The sequence below is a fragment of the Triturus cristatus genome, chromosome 7 (assembly GCF_964204655.1).
Source record: "Triturus cristatus chromosome 7, aTriCri1.1, whole genome shotgun sequence".
NCBI lineage: Eukaryota > Metazoa > Chordata > Amphibia > Caudata > Salamandridae > Triturus > Triturus cristatus.
In genome coordinates this window covers 161,385,715-161,406,405 of record NC_140590.1, presented here as the reverse complement: position 1 = coordinate 161,406,405, position 20,691 = coordinate 161,385,715, and the positions used below count along the sequence as shown (strand labels likewise).

Sequence of the window (20,691 nt, the reverse complement as noted above, 5' to 3'; positions counted from 1 at the left end):
TGAACGCCGCAGTATCCTCCGTAGGAGATGTCTTTGCCCCATAGAGTTGTGGGTCCTGTGCATCGAGAGGTGCACTGGGGTCTGCAGGGTCGCCCCAAGTTTGATCAGGGTCCTGCTGGTCATCAGGGTCCGTGTCTACATGGTAGGGGACTTGGTCAGCCATGTAGTCCTCCAATGCGTCTGTATCGGAGCGTGTGGGGGAGAACCGGTGTGGATCCTGGCAGGATGAATGGAAGGGTTCATAAAGGAGAGGTTCCGATTCTGCAGGCAACTTCCTTTTTAGTGGGATCCTGAAAGGGTCCAATGGCGGCTCCGAAGTTATCCTTCGGTCTTGGAGAATCATCCTGCCAGTGCCGGCGTCGATGATACGTGCCGGAGACGTCTCAGCAGGTGTGACCGTAGGTTGGGTGACCCTTGTCCTGAGTTGGAACATTTTCGGGATTGTTGACGGAGGCAAGCCGAATGTAATGTTGGTCGGCACCGAAGAGGCTGCGGGAGCTCCGACCGAACCGGAGCCCGACGTGTCCTGGAGGACAGGTGTGGTTTTGCTGCCTTGCGTCGCACCAGGTCGTACTTGGGGCGCCTTCGAGGCTTTGGCACCGGCCAGGCTCGTAGAGGCGGCCGTAGATTTTTTCGGCGCCGGCGGGTCATCGAGTCGGGGTGAAGAGATCACCGTCGAAGTCTTCGATACCTGAGGCTTAGGTGTCGTCGAGGGAGCGATGTGAGACACAGCAGGCGGTACGGCCCTTGGTGTCGTCGGTGCCGGTAGCCGAGCAGGTTTGTCGGTGCCGATGGCTTTTTTCCGTTTGTCGACTCCAACGTCGCCCGCTTCAAGTTCGGCACCGAAGTCCCTCTTGGTGCGGTCGGTGCCGACGCGGTGCGCTGGCGTCGAAGGCCTCGATCCGACCAGCGCTACTTTCAGTTTCGGTTGAACCTGAGCAGCTTTCGGTTTCGGTTTTGTGGTAGGGAAACCAGCCTGTTTATGTAGTAATGGCTGCCGCTGAACGTCCGAGGCCGGGCCCGAGGGCGGGGCCGAAGAACTGCGGGATGGGTCTCGGGTAAGGCCCGAAGGCGATCCCTCGACCGGAGCCATAGGCTGTGGCACTGGTGTTTGAACGGTTTGAACAGGTAGGCCTTGTTCATCATTGGAGCTACTTTCTTCGGCCCCGAAGGCCTCCTCGTCGTCTCCTACCTCGGTGTCGTCTTCACCTCTGTGGAAGAGTGACTCGTCTTCCTCGTCCGATCCGGGTTCGTGTTCGGAAACGGGACTGGAGGGCAAGACTTCCAATTCTTCGGCCTCGCCGAAGATGTCTGTTGGGGCCGGTGCCGCGTGCTGCGCCTCGAGTCTCGCCGCTCGTCGATTCCGCAGAGTCTTCTTCGAGCGGAACCGGGCACAGGCCATGCATGTTGATTCGTCGTGGTCCGGCGAAAGGCATTTGTTGCACACCGGATGGACGTCGATGTGTGGGTACTTCGCATTGCATACCGGACACCTTTTGAATGGCGTCCTGGATTCCATCGTCGAAGTAGTCGATGGACAGGTAAATGCGAAAGCAGTCGGTGCTGAAAGTTAGTAAACTAACAAATTCTATCGAAACCCGATCGATAAACAGTACAGACGCGAACTAAAGGCCTTTTGGCCTCGAAAAAATATTTTCCTAACTTGAGCTAAGATAGCACATCCGAACCCAATGGCGGAAAAAAACAATCTGAGGATGGAGGGGATGCCCATGCGCACTGTAGTCCAGGGGAGGAGTCACCTATCCAAGGATACTTCGAAGACTCTTCCAGGACAACAACGTGCAAACATCCGGACCCAACACTAGGCGGCGATCTATGCACAGATATGAATTCAGCAGCCCACATGCCTCGAACCTGGTCAAACGTGAAGCGCTACTTTGTCCATTCAGTGAGGTCTGCGCTATGCAAATATTAACAGTAAAGGGGATAAGGTTGTAAGTAATAAAATGATGTTTCCATGGTCTAGCAGCTTGTAATGTACCTCCAAATCGCTCATATGTATGTGTGTAGGCACGCGTGTGCATTTCTGTGCGCGCTCACAGTTTGCATGGGTTTTATTTTAAGTATTTTCCCGTTTTAGTCCTGCGTTTTGCTTAATAGTTACGTTTCTCAATGTCCACCATAGATGCTCTCGCGCACACACATCTGATACTCGCTGCTGAAAGCCTCTGTTTGTCAGCTAGGGCATGACTCCACTCTCACCCAGGTCCATGTAGGATCTTACCAGTGGACTCTTTCCCGTGCTCTTCCTCACCAAGGCGGCTTTCTGCATCGTGACCCTATGCACGGACGCGGCTGCTGCCAGACCAGTTGGTGCTTTCAACATTTGCAGCCGAAAAATAAACACTTGACTTCTGAGCACCCGTATACCCCGCGAGGCCGTGCCCTTAGATAAACCGAAGAGAAAGTATGCTGCCCGCCCTTTGAAGGGGCTCTTTTCATGTGGGAAATGCGATTTACAGCACATGAATATTACAGGAAACAGACTGAGTGTACTTATCCCATGCAGGCTGCCTTCATCCTCGGCCCTCTGACATGGAAACTGTGCCCCGAGAGGGGCAGGTCATCACCCCGGAGCCCTGTCAGGGCACGTGACGCAGGGCGGCCTCAGCCAGTGTTCTCCGGGCACGGCTCGGGTAACATATGCAGACTGCTCTCTGACACCTTGAGCGAGCCCCGAGATGGACAGGCCATCTCGGGGCATTTCATGAGGATTGCCTCGGGGTATGAGGCGCAGGCTCACTTAAGACCTAGTCTTCTCCAGGTATCGAGCAGGGCAGCCATTATACAGGAGCCCTCTCGGGTATCGGCCCCTCGGACACAGAAAGTGTACCCTAAGAAGGGCACAGTTCGCAACGCCGTAGGCAGGCTCTGGGTTTGACATGCAGGCTGGCCTGACACGGACAGTGCGACCTATAATTGGCAGGCTGTCACATCCGAGCCTTCTCGGGGGATTTCACCGGCCTCAGCCCAGGTGTTCTCCGGGCACTGATGGTGTACCCTGATAGGGGCAGTCGGGAACACCGGGGCCAGGCTCAGGGTAACGCGTGAAGGCTGCCCTCTGACTCCGAAATGGTGCCCTGAAATGGGCAGTCAGCCCAGGCTTTCACCGGGCACCGAGGGTGTATCCTGAGGGGTCCGGGCCTTAAAACCGGAGACAGGTTCGGGGTACCTATGCAGACAGGCCTTCCACAGCCCAGGCACGTGGGCGCCCTAGGGAAGTGTCCTGCACTGTCCGAAGCTAGGCTCTCTGTAAACCTGCAGGTTGGCCACCCAGTTTGACATGCAGAGAGGCCTTCCACAGCCCAGGCACGTGGGCGCCCTAGGGAAGTGTCCTGCACTGTCCGAAGCTAGGCTCTCTGTAAACCTGCAGGTTGGCCACCCAGTTTGACATGCAGAGAGGCCTTCCACAGCCCAGGCACGTGGGCGCCCTAGGGAAGTGTCCTGCACTGTCCGAAGCTAGGCTCTCTGTAAACCTGCAGGTTGGCCACCCAGTTTGACATGCAGAGACGCCTTCCACAGCCCAGGCACGTGGGCGCCCTAGGGAAGTGTCTTGCACTGTCCGAAGCTAGGCTCTCTGTAAACCTGCAGGTTGGCCACCCAGTTTGACATGCAGAGAGGCCTTCCACAGCCCAGGCACGTGGGCGCCCTAGGGAAGTGTCCTGCACTGTCCGAAGCAAGGCTCTCTGTAAACCTGCAGGTTGGCCACCCAGTTTGACATGCAGAGGCCTTCCACAGCCCTGACGAGCGCGCACCCGGAGGACGGTACTCCCGTACCGAAGCAAGGGTCAGCGTTTTTCATGCAGGTTGACCACTCAGTCCTTGATTTCTGAATAAGGAACCCAAAGGGAAAGCCTGAGAGTGAACCCTGAGCGGCACCTGCCCCAACCCGGATCTTCTGCGACCTGGAGGGGTTAGCCCGAGGAGGGCAAAGTGTCACAAGATAGCCAAGCTCAGAGTATTGTATGCAGGCCGACTTTAACCCAGTTTGGAAATAAACACAGGGTGTAGCAATGTGCCTCTAGGAATTTTGGGGGCCGGGGAAAAAATATATTGGGGGCCCATGGTCGGAACAATTTCAAATATATTTTACCCGTTATCTGGTAATTGAAGCCATCTGGTGCCATATATTGTTGAATTATTTGTGAAAGGTTGAAACTGAGCAATAGGCGGGGGTGGGGGGGCTTGGAAGGTGGGGGCCCTGGCCAGCTGCCCTCTTTCCTCATGCCTTAAAGCGTCTCTAGGGTGAGCCCTGAGGTGGGCAATGCTTCACTAAGGAGGCAGGTTCAGATTATCTCACGAAATCCGGCCTACACCCGGATTTTCTCAAAATGGCGGGTGTGCAGTGTGTCACGAGGCAGTCCGGTTCAGGTTATCCCATGTATGCTGGCTTCCTCTTCTCTACTTCAGACACCGGGCTGTACCCTAAGAATGGGAGGCGCCCCCAAGGGAGCCATGCGGTCTAAATTCCACGCAGGCTGGCCTCAGTCCAGGTCTTTGCTGTAAACTGAACAGGGCAAGCAAGCCAGTGACACAGGAGCCAGCTTGCTGCATCCCATGCACACTGACCTCAGCCAGGGTACTCTGCAGAAACAGAGGGGGTTACCCTGCCGATGGTAGTCCCTCCTAAGGGAGCCATGCTGTTTACATGCCACGCAGACTGTCCTCGGCCCAGGTCTTTGCTGTAAACCGAAGGGGGCGAGGGAGCCAGTCTCACCGGAGCCAGCGCACTGTATCCCAGGGCTTTAAGTGGGATGAACCCACTGGGGGGGGGGGGGGCGTCTCTTAAAGGGCGGGGGCCGATGTAATTAAGGGCGTGGCTTAAAAACACCCAAGCTCAAAATCTGTGCGTAGCATAGTGTGCCGCCCATCTGGCATTTGGCTGTTTCTATCGTTGCATCCAGATAAATAATAAAGCAAGCAACATTACACTTACAATAAGCCAGTACTATTGGCTTTGCCAAAGGTGGCTAGCTGCAGAAGATAAATAAGCAATAACTACGGCTGCGTTGTATAAAATATTGAAAATGCATCCGTTCCGAAATTATGAGACAGTGAAAGAGCTATAAACAGTCTCTACACCCAAGGCAGTGAAGGGTGTTACTGCAGCAGAGCTAACATTTATGTGTTCACCGAGGGTGTGGGCACAAATGGAGAGCCCGATAGGGAACCGTCTCAGATCCTGGTGTATAACTGCCGGTGCTGGGCACCAGCAAGACCCGGCCCACTTAAAGCCTTGCTGTACCCCACGCACTGACCTCAGCGAGTACCCGCTCGCCAGACACCGAGCGGGTGCCCTCAGAGGCTGCCCTCATACGGTAGCTGGCCTCGGTGTGCTACATACTGGTTAGCCTCCGCCTTGATCGAAGGCAAACACCGGGTGTACCCCGAGGCTAGCACTGTTCACTCGCACAAAAATGCGACTTTCAGAATTGTGGTCGTCAGACGAACCCTGATGCAACCTGGTTGGGACTCCGTACAGTTTTATTTAATTCATTCCTCATGTCATTCTTTCCACTCTACATCCAGGAGCGTTGTTAAAGGACAGATGGCTCATTACAGCAAGACTGAATACTTTGCACTTCCATGGAGTAAATGTCTGGGGTATTAGGACACTTTGCAGCTCTTGGAAGGACACACGGCGCAATACCGCAGCACAACAGCCTGGATAGAAAACGGCTCAAATTTTGCGTTTTTAAAGTGAATAGGAGAAGTTTACTGTGGAGGGGTACTTATGGAAGATGTCATCATTCCAGGGGTGCGTTGGAAAGGTTCGCCTGCTGGTCTGCTTGCAGCGGAGCCATAAATGAAGGGTGAAAAGTAGTCTAGAATATGAAAAAAACCCACAAGAAGTGGCCGCCATTGCTCAAGAGCAGAGGCCCGCGAGTGTTGTACGGGGCACTACGAGGTCCGGCTTTGATGCTTTTCCCAAAAAAACAATGACCAAATGAGCGCTGTGCTACAACTTTATGCACGGCGCCCATGCATATTAAAATAAGCAGACGCCGTGATGCATATTAAATTAAGCGGGCGCTGTGATTAAGCATGGCGCCCATGCATATTAAACTACATTGAGCGGGCGCAGAGATTATGCGCAGCGCTGTGCATAATAAAGTATAGAGGGCGCCATGTTAATAATGAATCCCAGCCGGTCACCTTCTGAAATAGAAAAAAATGTTTGACTTAGACATGGACCGCGCTGCAGCCGGATCTCTTGTCTTTATGGGGCCATGTGTTTGAAACACTTGGCCCCATAAAGATAAGGAAACGTTTACGACTCACGGAAAGCAGGCGAGCCCGTCCAAGTGGGCCGTCCCAAAAAGCCAAAGGGAGGCAACATACAAGGCTCTTTTCCAATGGCTGGACACAGTTTAGCTTAAACGGTGACGACAGCCAATGGAAATGAGGGCGGGGCTTCAAGCCCTTTTCTAAAAGTTCTCATTTACATTAAATCTCGCCGAGCGAGCTGCGCATGTGCACAGCAACACTAGCCGAGACCTAAAAATCATACCTTCAACCAAAACGCATTTACTCACATGTTTTCAGGAAATGTCCCAGGGCTGAATCTAGGATCCAGTCCTGTGGTTAGGAAAGTAATCTGAAAAGTAATTAACTGCATTTTACTTAAAAAGCCCATTCAATTGAATGTACTATACCTGCAATGTGTTGCAAACTGCTTTCTTAAACCTGCAATCAAAACCAGTACCAGTTATACTGCAATACTGAACAGTCTTCAAACAAGTAGATAACTACTGCAAAGTATTTATATGCTTACCTGTACCAGGTTTGCTTGGTTCTAAAAATAAAACAGTATATTTTTTTATACAAAACAATTGGCCAAGAGTTCAGTTCTTGAGTGTGTGAGACCATTTTCTGAGTGTGTACATCAAATGCTTTACACGGTCCTCTGATACTGCCTTACTGCTCGACCAAGCTACCACTTTAGAGAGTAAGGTTCTATCCAACTTAACCTCTGCCAAACCTCTGGAGACTCTTGGACTCTATACACACTGTACCTCACTTTGGTGCAGTATAAATAGAGCCAGTTTCTTACACCTATCCCGTGTGTGAGAAAGTGCCATCTTCCTTGCATGGTATGCCCTCACTTTTTTCTGAATTGTTGAATGTACTTTGACTGAGTGTGCCCTGGACTCCTGCCAATCAGGTGCCCAGGGCCTATGTTCCTTACCTAAAACAAACCAAACCCAAATTGGCAAACCCTGGCCACATGTCAGCCCCTGGTAAATGGTACCCTAGGTACCCAGGGCCTTGTGACCAGGGAAGGCCTCTAAGGGCTGCAGCACTCCTTGTGCCACCTTTAGGAGGCCCTGTACCCTTACACACACACACACTGCCTTTGCAGGCTGAGTGTTTGGGTGCAAGACAAAAACAAAGTCGACATGGCACATCCCTGTGTGCCATGCCCATCACCTACACTGCCATGGCATACATCAGTCACCCCTCTAGCTGGGTGCCTTATGCCAATGGTGTAGGCACAGGAGCAGGAGCCCTGTGCCCCTACAGTGTCCAGGTCCATTCCTGAGCACTGTAAGTGCAGTGCAGCCATTTAAGAGTACATGGTGCTGAGAGCTCGCCAAACACGAGCTCCACAGCACCATAATGGCAACACTAAGACTGAGAAGTTTGGTATCAAACTTCTCAGCACATTAAACCACACTGATGCCAGTGTGGGATTTAATGTACCCAGTACCCCAGAGGGCATTTTAGAGGTGCCCCCTTAAACCTAGCCTACAATCCACGTCTGCTCTGAGGCTGCCTAGGCTGCCACCCAGCAGACATGTTGCTGGACCCCTGGGTAGGAGAGCCCCTGCTCTCCTGGGCCTGCAACAATGCACATCCTGGGCGAGGTACTAAATCTCCTCCCCCAGGATGGGCAGGGGGAAGCTTCAAAGGCATGCCGCCTCTGTGAGCTTCCCCAGGCCCCTGCAACCCCCCACTCTGGCAGGAAGCTTTGGCCGGACAGAGGATGTGCCAGCCTGCCAACCCCACCCCTCAGGTGGGGGAGGCGAGGTGAAGCACATCTCCGGGCTCTCGCCATCTTGAAGATGGGGAGCCCTACCCTATCAGGACTAGGCTACTGCCCCCCTCCCACAGGAGAGAGGCAGGATAGGGGGTGTACCCACCCCAGGACAGGGACAGGGACCCATTAGTCCCTGCCATTCACCTACCTGTAACACCCCTAAATCTAGTATTTAGGAGCACCCTGAACCTTCCTTCCCCAGATTCCAGATTCAAAACTACAAAGAGCAAGAAGAAAGAAGACCTGCCCTGCAGTTGCTGAAAAGAGGAAGACACCAACTGCTTTTGCCCTAGCCCTACCGGCCTGTCGACCCTCGAACCTGCTCCTGCTCCAACCCGGCATCTCTTGTGGCCAGCAACCTCACCAACCCCGGAGGACCTGGCTACCTTTTGGCTCCAAGCCCCTGGGACTCCCATGAGCAGAGGCTCTACTCAAAACCTCTCTCTAATCCCTGGCAGCAGCCCGGAACCGCGAACCCAGCGCACTCTGCACCAGCCAAGCCTGGCCAGTGCCGGAGTGAACAAAGACCCTGAGGACGACCCCACGGCGACTGTGACCCAGAGTCTGGCACCCAAGGACCTCCCTCAACACTCCTGAAGAAGCCTGCAGCCTCAGAACCAGGTGCCCCACCAACCGCGAACTGAGGGTAAGATTTCCCGACACCAAAAGGCACCCCTGCACGCGGCGCCCCACGGCCCCCTGTGCCCAATCCCGGGGTACCTACCTATCCTCCAACTACCCAACTTACCTCTCGAAGTGGTGGTGGCACCTGAAGAGTCCTCGTCCCCGAGCTTGCAGTCTTTTTCTAAACCGGAGATTTCCCATTGAAATCAATTGAGCGCCCGAAGGCTCAAATGCACTCTGCACCCAGCCGCCCGAGTGGCCCTGGCAGTGAAAACTCTACACCTACCTACTTCCCCACTTGCCCTGAGTAAGTGACCAGGAGCCCAGCTCCCACAGCCGCGTGGCTTGCCAGTCAGCAACCACCAACCAAGGCCCCCCCTATCCCTCATAGGATAACATTGGGCCTAACTCTCTCTGCACCCGGCCGCCCTAGAGCCGCTGAGGGTGAACCAACTGTACCTACCTGACCCTGGGGGACCCCTGAGTCTATGCCCAGAACCTCAAGTCTGCCAGTCGAGTACTTACCCTTAAACCGCAAACTATTTTCCTCATAGGGTAACATTGACTGGCTTTTTCCTGAAATTTCTTCCATGTGTGGACTTTTCAAATCTTAAAATATTCACCAAAAATCAGCCGAGTAACGAAAACGAAAATACTCACCTGCTCTTAGGTGAGCTCCCAGTGCTGGATCTTGGTGCCCAGCACGGACTCTGAAAAATACTTACAACTGTACTTACCCTTAACTCAATTTTCTTCCATAGGAAACCATTGGCTGTTTTTCTGTGATATTTCTTCCAAGTGTCGATTTCTGCAATCTTTAAATATTCTTCAAAAATCGTAAGCTATCTGAAAACGTAATTACTTACCTGTTTTGGATAAAGGTCCCAGTACTGAGTCTAGGCACCCAGTACTGGATTACAAAAGTAACGAGAACATACTGTACCTGCAACTTGAATTTTCTGCCATAGGGAATCATTGACTGTTTTCTATGAAATATTTTTTAAGTGTCAACTTTTAAAATAGCTAAATATTGTTTAAAAATAATTACAGTAATTAAGTCGACTTTCATCACTTGATTCCGAGTACTGACCCAGGACTGAATCTAGGATCCAGTCCTGGAATTCCAAAAGTAATCTAAAAAGTAATCTGTTGCAAATAACTTGAATTTACCTTTGAGCTCAATGCATTGTTGTGTTTAAAAATAGAGTTGCCTACTGAAACCACTTGTAACGGTTTACAAAAGTCTATTGCATATTGCAAAAGTATTTATATGAAACATCTCATGCTGAGAAAGTATATTTTAAATCCAAGTGTTGGTTCTAAAAAAAAAAACAACATATTTTTTATATATAAACCATTGGCCTAGAGTTCAGTTATTGAGTGTGAGACCATTTGCTGACTGAGTGTGTACAACAAATGCTTTACACTGTCCTCTAATACTGCCTTACTGCTCGACCAAGCTACCCCTTTAGAGAGTAAGGTTATATCTAACTTTAACCTCTGTCAAACCCTGGGGGACTGTGGACTCTGTACACCCTGTACCTATTAAGGAACAGTATATACAGAGCCACTTTCTCACACCGTGACTTCCAAAGACTTTCCAGGTCCCCCAGGGTCAAGGATGCACTCTAGTTACACCCTCAGCGGCACTAGGGCGGCCGGGTGCTGAGGCCCAATGTTATCCAATGGGGGATAAGGGGCCTCCGGTTAGTAGCTGGCCAAAGGTTGAAGAAGCCAAGCTCCTGGTGTAAGGCTCAGGGAAAGGAGAGGGGGATCTGGTTTAGCACACAAAGTGCACCCGGAGTGCCGGCTGGGTGCAAGGTGCTGTTTTGGCATCGGGTGCCTTGTTACTTTCAATGGGGATTTTCTATTTTTGTTTTCCAGCTGGTCCATGAAGGCTTCCGGGAGGAACCAACAGCTGGGCAGGTAAGTTGGAGGCCTCGGGACGTAGGTGCACCTCAGCTTCTTTTCCACTGGGCAGCTGGATGGAGGGGTGTCTTTTGAGGTCGGATTTCAGCTTAGTGGGCTACTCTTGGTGGGGGGGGGGGGGCAGCAACGTCAGGGAGTCCTGGAGGGGTCAACTGTGAGAAGGTGCCCTCTTTCTGCATGGTTGCCCCCTCTTTTTGTTGAATTGCTGAGGTGCTTTGACAGAGTGTGCCCTGGGATCCTATTAATCAGGTACCCAGGGCCTATTTTTTTCCCCATAAAACTGCATTGAAGCCTGGCATCTCTGGCCACAGGTCAGCCCCTGGTAAATGGTACCACAGGTATCAAGGCTTCCAATGGCTGCAGTACTTACTGTGCCACCCTGTTTTGGTGCAGAACAAAGTGAAGAGTCGACATGGCACATCTGTGTGTCATGCCTGCAACAAACTGCTCTGGCATAGGTCAGTCACCCCTCTAACTGGGTGCCCTATACCAGTGGTGAGGGTACAGGTGCATGAGCCATGTACCCCTACAGTGTCAAAGTCCATTCTTAAACATTGTAAGTGCAGTAGATGGTGCTGGGAGTGTGTCATTGATAACTCCACAGCACCATAATGGCTACACTGAAAACTGAGAAGTCTGGTATCAAACTTCTCAGTACATTAAACCCACACTGATGCCAGTGTGGGATTTAAAGAAAAATGCACACAGAGTGCATCTTAGAGATGCCCCCCCGAAAGCTAACCTACCACTAGTGTCCAGGCGGAGTGGCTGCTTTCAACTGCCACCACCAGACATGTTTCTGGACCCCTGGGTCGAGAGCCTGCTGCTCTCTGGGGCCTGAAACAATGCACATCCTAGGACGAGGTGCCAAGCCTCCTCCCCCAGGATGGGCAGGGTTCACGAAGAGGAAGCTTCAAAGGCTTGCCGCCTATGTGAGCTTCCCCAGGCCACTTCCTGCTTTCAGCAACTGTCCCCCCTGGTTCTGACCCCTACTTAGGGCGGGAGAACCAGTGGGAAAACTAATGAGGAAGAGAGGTGTGCCCACCTCTACCAACTCCACCCCTCAGGTGGGGGAGGCGTGGTGAAGCACAACTCTCAGTCCACGCCATCTTGAAGATAAGGGGAATCAGCCAACCAGGGACAGGCTCATGCCCCCCTCCCACTGGAGGGTGGCATAATAGGGGGTGTACCCACCACAGGGAAGGGACCCATTGGTCCCAACCTTTTTACATACCTATAACGCCCCTAAATATAGTATTTAGGGGCACCCCTGAACCATGCTTCCTCAGACATGAACCTGCAAGAAGAAGGACCGAACAGCCGTGCTGAAGCCAACAAGAGGACGCCGCCCATGCACTTGGCCCTAGCCCTACCGGCATGTCCCCTACCATGAACCTGCTCCAGCTTAATCACGGGGTGTCCTGCAGCCAGCAACCTTGACAAACCCGGAGGACCTGCCTGCCTTCAATCCCAAATACTCCATCTCACGTGAACACTGTATTTGTTCAAACAGACTCCAGTTCCGCAAAGATCCAGGAGTCTGCACCACTATGCACCTGAAGCCCAAGTCCCAAGTTCGAGTGGCCCTACACCAAGAGATAGTTCGCCCCACCCTCCCCCGGCGATACTGACCCGAAATCTGGCGACCCCCGACCTGCCTCAAGACGATGCCTGTAGCCTCAAAACCGGAAGGTCCCTCCAACCGCGACCAGGAGCTGGTAAGAAGATCTAACCCTAAAAGGCACCACATCCCTGCACCAGACGCCCCATGGCCTTGGGCGGCCCAACCGACAGTGCCTAACCAATCCTAAAGATCCCAACTTACCTCTCCAAGTTGTGGTCGCACCCAGAAGACCTTCGTCCCCGAACCTGTAGTGCTTTTGCAAACCGGAGACTTCCCATTTAAAGCTACAGGGCTTCCAATACCAAAACAGCACTCTGCACCCGACCGACCCACTGCCGCTGAGGTGCATCTTTTGTGCTGGCCTAAACCCCCATTTGCCCGGAGCTGAAGTCCAGGAGCTTTGCTCCCACAACCTAGTGGCCTGCTCGTCAGCAGCCACCAACCGGAGGCCCACTATCCCCCGTTGGAGAACATTGGGCCTCAGCACTCTGCACCCAGCCGCCCAAGTGCCACTGAGGGTGTAACAAGAGTGCATCCTTGACCCTGGGGGCTCCAGAGTCTAACCCCAGAACACCAACTACCACAACAAAGTGCTTACCTTTAAACCGATAAAAAAATGTTATCCTATGGAAGAAAATAGTGTTTACATTTTATCATTTTCAAACATAACATAGTCCTGGCATATCAGGGTCATAAAAAGTGACCAGAGTGAATATTATAGCCAGATTTCCTCCATATATTAACATTGACTGTTTTTCTATGAGGAGTTGGAAAACCTAAAGAAATTCTTTAAAATTGTATTAACAAAAACGCTTTTACTTAACAGTTTACAGGAAATGTCTTGGTGTAGTATCCAAGTATACTACACTGAAAGAAAAGTAATCTGAAAGTAATGTACTCGTCATTTTACTAAAGCCCATTCAAAGTATATGTACAGTATTTACAAAGCATTGCATTTCTCCGTAACAATACTGTAAGTCAAAACAAAGTACATATACAATTACAATCCAAACTGTATTACAACTGTATATTTACTGCAAAGTATTTAGCACTTACCTGGGTCAGGCTTGCTTGGTTCTAGGATATAAAATGAAGAATATTTTTATACAAAAACAATTGGTCTGAAGTTCATTCTTTGAGTGTGAATTTGTTTGCTGAGTGTGTACAACAAATGAATAAAACTGTCCTCTGATACGGCCTTACTGCTCGACCACACTACCACAAAGAGTGTGAGGTGCCATCTACTTTCCTTCTGCCTACCATTTGGGTTCCAGTGGACTCTGTGCACACTATACCTCACTTTGGTATAGTGTATATAGAGCCAGCTTCCTACAGTGCACACTATACCGGACTTTGGTATAGTATGTAAAGAGCCAGCTTCCTACAAGGAGACCTCTCCAATCAGGACTGGGTCTATGCCGCTCCCTCACCCAGTTAAGGTGCCCATTGGCCCCACCAGCCACTTCCCTAAAAACGCCCTTAAGTCTAGTATTTAGGTGGCTCCTCCAGACCTAGAAACTAGATCTGTGACAACCTAAGAAGAAAGAAGACTACCTTGCAAAGAAGAGGGAGGACGGCGACTGCCCAGGCCCCAGCCCCACTGGCCTGTCTCCAGCTACTGCGAACCTGCAACCTGTTTGCAGCCAGCGACATCTGAAAACACTGGGAGGCCGGCGCCCTTCGAAAAAGTTCCAGTCTCTGGTGGACAGCGGACCTGTCCCAAAGAAACTTACTCCAAGGACTCTGGTGCAGAGTGGGGAGGAGACGCGAATCCCCCTGGATCTAGACGCCCACGGCCCTAGTCTTGAGTGGCACAACTGCTCAATGAAGTCTCCTCAGCAACCAGGACTCCAATTCCAGAGTTGGCCAACCTCTCCCGACCCCCACAACAACACCTGCAGAGTGAATCTTAGGGGCCCCCCACCGCGAGTGACCCGGTAAGAAGATGTCCAACGTCTAAAGGGACCCCTGCACCCGCAACCCCCGGGGCTTTGGTGAGCTCAACCAGCAGTGCCCCAACAACCCCAACCCTACCCAACACCTCAACTTACCTGTGCTGTTGCAGGTTTTCTGTCTGGACCGTTTGGTTCGACGCCTGCAGCCAGTTTCCAAAAATAAACTCCATAGGACTGCATTGGGTGCCCGATGCCGTGTTTGCACCCTCCTGCGCCACTGGTGGAGTACGTTTGGGGATGCTTTGTGTCTCCACCAGTGCTGGTCCTAACACCCACAGCTTAGCCCATGCAACCAATCTACTTACCTGCAAGCAGCACGGCTCAAAGGACTCCCCGCATCCATTGGAATGCATGGGGCTGAACTCACTCTGCACCCAGCCGCCCCTGGGCTGCTGGTGGCGCAGTATTGGTACTTACCTGACCCTTGCCCACTGCTGACCTTCAGTCCCAAAGACTGGAACTAGAAGTTGCATACTTACCTACTTAAACGCAAAACTGTTTTCCACATAGAATAGCATTGAACTGTGCTGAACATATTCTACGTGTCAATTTATCCAAGTGCAAAGTATTTTAAAATAAAAACGTAGTTATGTTATTACGATGAGCTTGGTCTAAAAAATGTACAAAGTATAATTTTCCAAAATTGGTCTGGATTTCCTTGAGTTGTGTGTCGATTATTAATCACTGTTGTACAATAACAGTCTTACAATCCTCAGTGTTAGGCCTAAGGTTGCTTGCCCACACTACCACTAATAGAGCACTTTGGGTTTTATATTGAGCCCTAGACACTTTTGGGGAACCCCAGGACTGTGCACAGTGCTACCACCTAGTGGTAACCTATACAGAGCCAGCTTCCTACAAAGTCAATTTTGTTTTCTGCAGAACAGATTGCAGGGCATGGATGGTATTGTGGTGTGTCAAAATTAATCTCGGTTTCCAACACCTGGAGAATGCAAAGTGCTAAAGGTAAGTACTTGGCTATTAGGTAAACAATCCAAAGGAGTAGGGGCCCTTAACTGGACAGCCCCCAAGAGCCCTTAAAAAGGTTAAATAACAGTCCTAAACAGAATCAAGAACAAAGTGCAGTTACAGAGACAAATGGAAATCTTACAGGACACAATCACTTCTTGAGGGTTTACATGGCCTTATTGCCTGGCTGAGATAGCAGCAGGCACTATATAGTACCCAACAGAAGGTACACCATGGGTGATCTCCCCTTCATAATGTTAACAAAATGTAATTAATAGGGAGGCTGTGTCTGGGAGAACATCACGCAGGGCTGTACAAAAATGTATAACGGTTCAGTGTCGGTGCAGAGGACTTCCGGCCTAAAGGTGGGGTGCACTTTGGGTGGATCACAATTCAAATAGTCGTTATAGAGTTTATGCTGTATTGTTCAACACGGAGAACATGGAGCATCAAGTAGTCTCACAGACTGTGAAATTTTGAAGGAGCAGGGGAGGAGGTGGGGTGTAATTTATTCATGTTAAGTCCCTAAGTACAATCATAGCCCTGGTGGGGTCTCCATCCTCCCTCTAACTGCAATCCATGCCAGCCCTACCCGGTCATCACAATCTCGCAGTAACCACACAGATTCAACACTATGCCTACATGCCCCATGTCTACACAAACATGCAAGTTCAATACATAATCCACTCTACTTAAAGACAGGAAAACACTCAACACTGCATCATACTATTTCCTTACAGATAAACGTCATGCAACATACTACAGTTAAACCAAAATATGTGAACAGGGCAGGAGAGATTTAGCAAGCCAAGCTACAATTTCAGTTCCTACTCAGAGCAACTGCTCTCACTTAGAGAAGTGAACATCTTCATCCTACCTTGGCACACTGATGAATTGATGTGGTAAGGCTAGATGTTAGTAGTTCCTTCATCACTTGCTTCAGCCCGCTCTGCAATTCAGAGACCATGACATCCCTCCACTTCGCCTTCTTGCCGCCAGTGCAAGGTGTGCATGTGTAAACTACACTTTCTGGCAGATTCGAAAGGATTTCATACTGCTCATCTGTACAGATAGAAAATCAGGAGCATAAGACTTGAGGAATAGACGGGGCAGATGAAACGAGACAAGAGTAATAACTGGAGAATCGCTTTTCCAAAGGGAGGGATAAAATCTAGGATCAAGACAACAAATAGATCCATCAAAACCCTCCCTTACCACCAACCATAGAATAATGTTTTGCATTTTTGCGAGATCCAGGGATAACCTATTGCACCTACTCACCTGTCAACCCTTCACACTTGGAGTGGACCCAATGCTGACATTTAAAGCACTGAATCATCTGACTCTCGTAGTCGTTTTCCTCATAGCAGTGGGTACAGATAGGGCAGTAGTTACCTGATGAAAAAGTGCAATAAGTCAAAAGGACACAAACACAAAACTACATTTGTATATTTCATTCCATACCATAACTTAAACAAGCATTTACAATGCAATAGGTCTCACAATGACATTATTTTGAGCTATTGGCATTATAAAGGTCATTGATTTTTTTTTTCCCTTCTGGAAGCATTAATCAAATGGTGTAATGCAAAATGGCAATAGCTCACTTAGTTGTAATTGCGAAATCTATTGGATTGCATTTGTACTAGTGCGAGTTTGTATTGTAAATTGTACTGGCTTTTATTAATGTGGTGTGTAGTGAAGTTCCCGGTTTTATATTTACTTGTAGAGCTGTGCAATGTTTGAAATAATAGGTCAGATTAAAGGAGAGGCGTGAGGGACGCCCTCAAGGGGATCTGGGGGTGGGGGTGAGCTAAAATGAGGAATTGATCCAGGAAAGAAGAAGAGAAAGGGAAGGGCATGCTTATGGGAGGCAGAGGGTGAACACTAACCGGCATCGATGCAATCGACCGGGACGGAGAGAAGTGCACACAGAGAGTGAGAGGGTTTGGTTCGAGACATGTTATACAAGGGCAAAGAGAAACAGGCTTAAAGTTAGAGAGGCACATGCTGAAAGCGAGGGGGTTATAGACAGGCAGAGCACGAGCAGGCAAACAACAGACAGGAACAGAGGGAAACAGAGACAGACAGAATGGCAGTGAATGGAGAGGTTTTGATGGGGAGACAGCGCAATAGAGGGACGCTGGTGGATAGAACGGGCCAGAGAGGAGCAAAGGTTTCTAAAGAGGTCTGCTATGCAAACCTTCTATATATAGACTGTCAGAACAACTTCAAAATGTTTAGTGCACATAAACAACCAACAAAAATGATAACATCTCAGAATTAAGATAACTGCATTAACTCTTACAATGCATTTGTAAAACGTGCCAGTTAACAATCTAAAAGTCTTGCATCAATACTATAATTGGAAATATTCGGTTGTTTTAGTATAAGACACTTTACCACAGTATTTACAAATAAGGACTACATGAATCCCTTCTGTTAACACTGTGCACCAATGTACATTACATAAACATCAGAAAATGTTACAAGTATCCTATGCCTTGTGTCTATGGGATGCCTAGTTCAAATAGGTATACTCCACTACAGACGTGGGGAGGAGGGAGACTAGTGCGCCAGAGAAGCCGTTATCGAGTGGCAGTTCCTATTGCAGGTAAACCCCACATTGAGGGAGGCAGGTAGGTTCAACGTAATAAACACACCACGCGCCATGCAGCTCGCGAGTGTGCTCCCTTAAACCTATGTACCATTATTGTAACCTCTGGCGACATGTACGTCTCTCTCTCCATTAACGTCTTAACAGGATGCGATACCAGCCTTAATTCAAGAGCCTTCTTGTGATAAATGCCAGGATTCTGCCCTGGAAAAGGAGAAAGACCGCCGGGAAAACAGCAGAGAGCCGGTCCCAGCAGCGGGAGCCACCCTTTGTCCTGCCGCGTCCCAGAGGGCCTCACTCCCCCTCGCAGATATTTTTCTGGAATGGGGTGCAGCCATCCAGACTCACAAGTGTGTAAACAAAGAAACCATTTCCCACACAGATATACTATTCCCGCTTCTTTCGCAATATGCCACCATTACAAATGGTGATAAACTCAACTTTAAACAACGTGCCACTTTACTAGCATGTATGAATTTTTTTTTATATGAGGCAGCAAATTACAACGAAGTAAAAAGCTTCCTCAATAGTTGGTGTATTGTGCGAGTGATGATACAGACCATTTCGTAACCAGCAACGACAATGAAGACAGACTCGAGGAATAAGCTATGCAATTCTGCTCCATAAATAGGTTGCCTGGTAGCGGTCAGAGGCATGCACGCCCCTCTGAGTTCCGTGCCACATACTGCATGTGCAGAAAAGCCTTGAATGGCGCAAGCGTCTTAAGCAATGCGGGCAATAAGCCCTTGCCACGACGTGCAGCGATGACCCCTCTAAATGTCAGCAATGAGCACATAAGGGGCATGGCAAGTGCCCGCTACCCTCATATCGGTCAACCTCCCAGCAAAACGGGTTGTACCAGGGGATCATGCTCTCTTACTGTACGTCTATAAAAATGTACACTGACCACTCAGGCTATAAACTATCCTGGTACCGAGGCCATGCCCTCTGCAGATCCACCTGGGTGCCCCCTGAGCTTCTCAGACTACAGCCTCCTCCCACATCACTCTTGTGCTCTACAAACACAGTAAACGGTCTTTCCGGTTACTCCCAACCGGACTCCCTCCTCACACCCTAGTCACCTAGACGAGGAACTCCAGACCAATACCGGCATCCCTAAATACCTCACTCTAGGTGTACAGGCACTCACTTCCTTTTCTGCACCGCCTCGGCCCCTTTGCGATTTACTGTTGCTTGCCCTCTCCACTCGTGCCAGAAAGTACACTTTGAGCACCGCGGGACTTGCTGAGATTCAGATACGAGGCGCTTTGGCAAAGCTGTTCGGTAAATGTGGCTAAGCGTTGTGCTATATCAAGAACATTTAAAAATAAACGATGTGCTGACAGATGCACTAAGATGATCCTCTTCCCTCACAATCCTAGTCCCTCCCCCAACTACCCTTCAAACAGTGCTTACTTGTACATCTTGTGAAAAGTAGCAAACTTAGCAGGGACAAACAAAAAACACAAAGCATGGGCAGGCATGGCGGATTCTGTGAAGGAGCATATTCAGAGGTTGGGGGCAGGGCGCTGTGGAAGGAATGCAGCTGCCACCCTGCGCGAGGTCCCTAAAGTGAAACTGGACCGCGCTTGAAACAAGCACGGTCCACTTTCGTCCGTTGTGAAAGCTTTATCTTTATGGGGCCATGTGTTCAAACACATGGCCCCATAAAGATAACATAAGCTTTTACTTCAGCCGGAAAGCGGACGAGCCCGTCCAAGTGGGCCGGCCGAAAAGTGGAAAAGTCTACGTCACGCAGTGCTCTTTCCCAATGGCTGGCTACCGTTTAGCATAAACAGTGACGCTGGCCAATGGGAAAGAGGGGCGGGGCTTGAAGCCCTTTACAGAATTCCCTCTAAATCATTAAATCTCGCCAGCGAGACTGCCCAGGTGCGCAGCCCACGCAGGCGAGACCTAAATATATATAGAGGACTACTTGTACTAAGGAGAATTCCGAACACAACCACTAGATGGCAGAATTATGCAAAGCATGGGAATACAGAAAAGATTCACACTGCAAAACTCTAGCTCTTAATCAAAACAAAGACCAGTTTCCAAGTGCCTAAACTCAGGCTCCTCTAAAAGAGCTGAACACATCAAGTAGTTCACTTGAGAGATGCTATTTCCAATCTGTGAAGAACTTACCTTTATCATACAACGTGGTACAGTCCGGACATAAAGTATAATCATTGGACCATTCAGTGTCCCAGTTTTTTCCTGGTGAAACACCACAGCTCTTACATCGGATACATGTGGAACATAGCTGTCAAAATTAACATTAAAAAAAAATAATCAGATGGAGAAAAGTTAATGTACAGTCCTATAAGACAGTGATGCTAGCATCTTCCTTGCTGGGATTTTCCATAGGGTACTTGAAGTCAGTGTTTACAAGTTATAATGCGGTTTAGGGCCCGTGATTTGACACTACTGTCAATGCCACAAAATGGATACACTCCAAATTATATAGCAAAATGACTTTCTTCATGCACTTGATATATTTAAGACAAAAATCAGCATTCTTACTCCAGGAGGTGGAGGGGACAACAGACTAGATTTTAGTATTTAATTTTTAAAGAGCTTCACTTTAGAAGTTAGTTCATTAACAGAAAGTGAAGACCAATTAAAAATATGACACCTAAACCAAGAAGGTGTGTATCCCATCATCATAATAGCTCTTTAGCATTAAGCAACAGATTTCATTAATACGGAGGATAGAGTCTGGCAACATTTGAAACATTGTTTTAGCGGAAACTAAACTTCTGCTTGTAGAAAGCGGTCTCTATATACTGTACCAAAACGAGGTACACTATGCAGAGAGTCCAGGAGACCCGTACTGGTGTACGGAGGCACAAGCAACAAACGCAAATGGTTTCTTGTAGGAGTGTGGGTGAGATGTTTAGGCTTAAGAGGG

At 49.6% G+C, this 20,691-nt stretch overlaps 1 protein-coding gene across 2 annotated transcripts in view; it reads right to left on the bottom strand.

The window, feature by feature from the left end:
* The window catches only part of KMT2B (lysine methyltransferase 2B), a 694,916-nt gene that overhangs the window by 487,473 nt on the left and 186,752 nt on the right, over positions 1-20,691 (bottom strand). For both annotated transcript variants that reach the window (XM_085615911.1, XM_085615910.1), the window contains exons 13-15: positions 19,926-20,043; positions 16,445-16,558; positions 16,041-16,225 (exon numbers count right to left, since the gene is read on the bottom strand). In XM_085615911.1, coding sequence (XP_085472037.1) covers positions 16,041-16,225; positions 16,445-16,558; positions 19,926-20,043 — 417 coding nt within the window. The remainder of the gene's footprint in view (positions 1-16,040; positions 16,226-16,444; positions 16,559-19,925; positions 20,044-20,691) is intronic.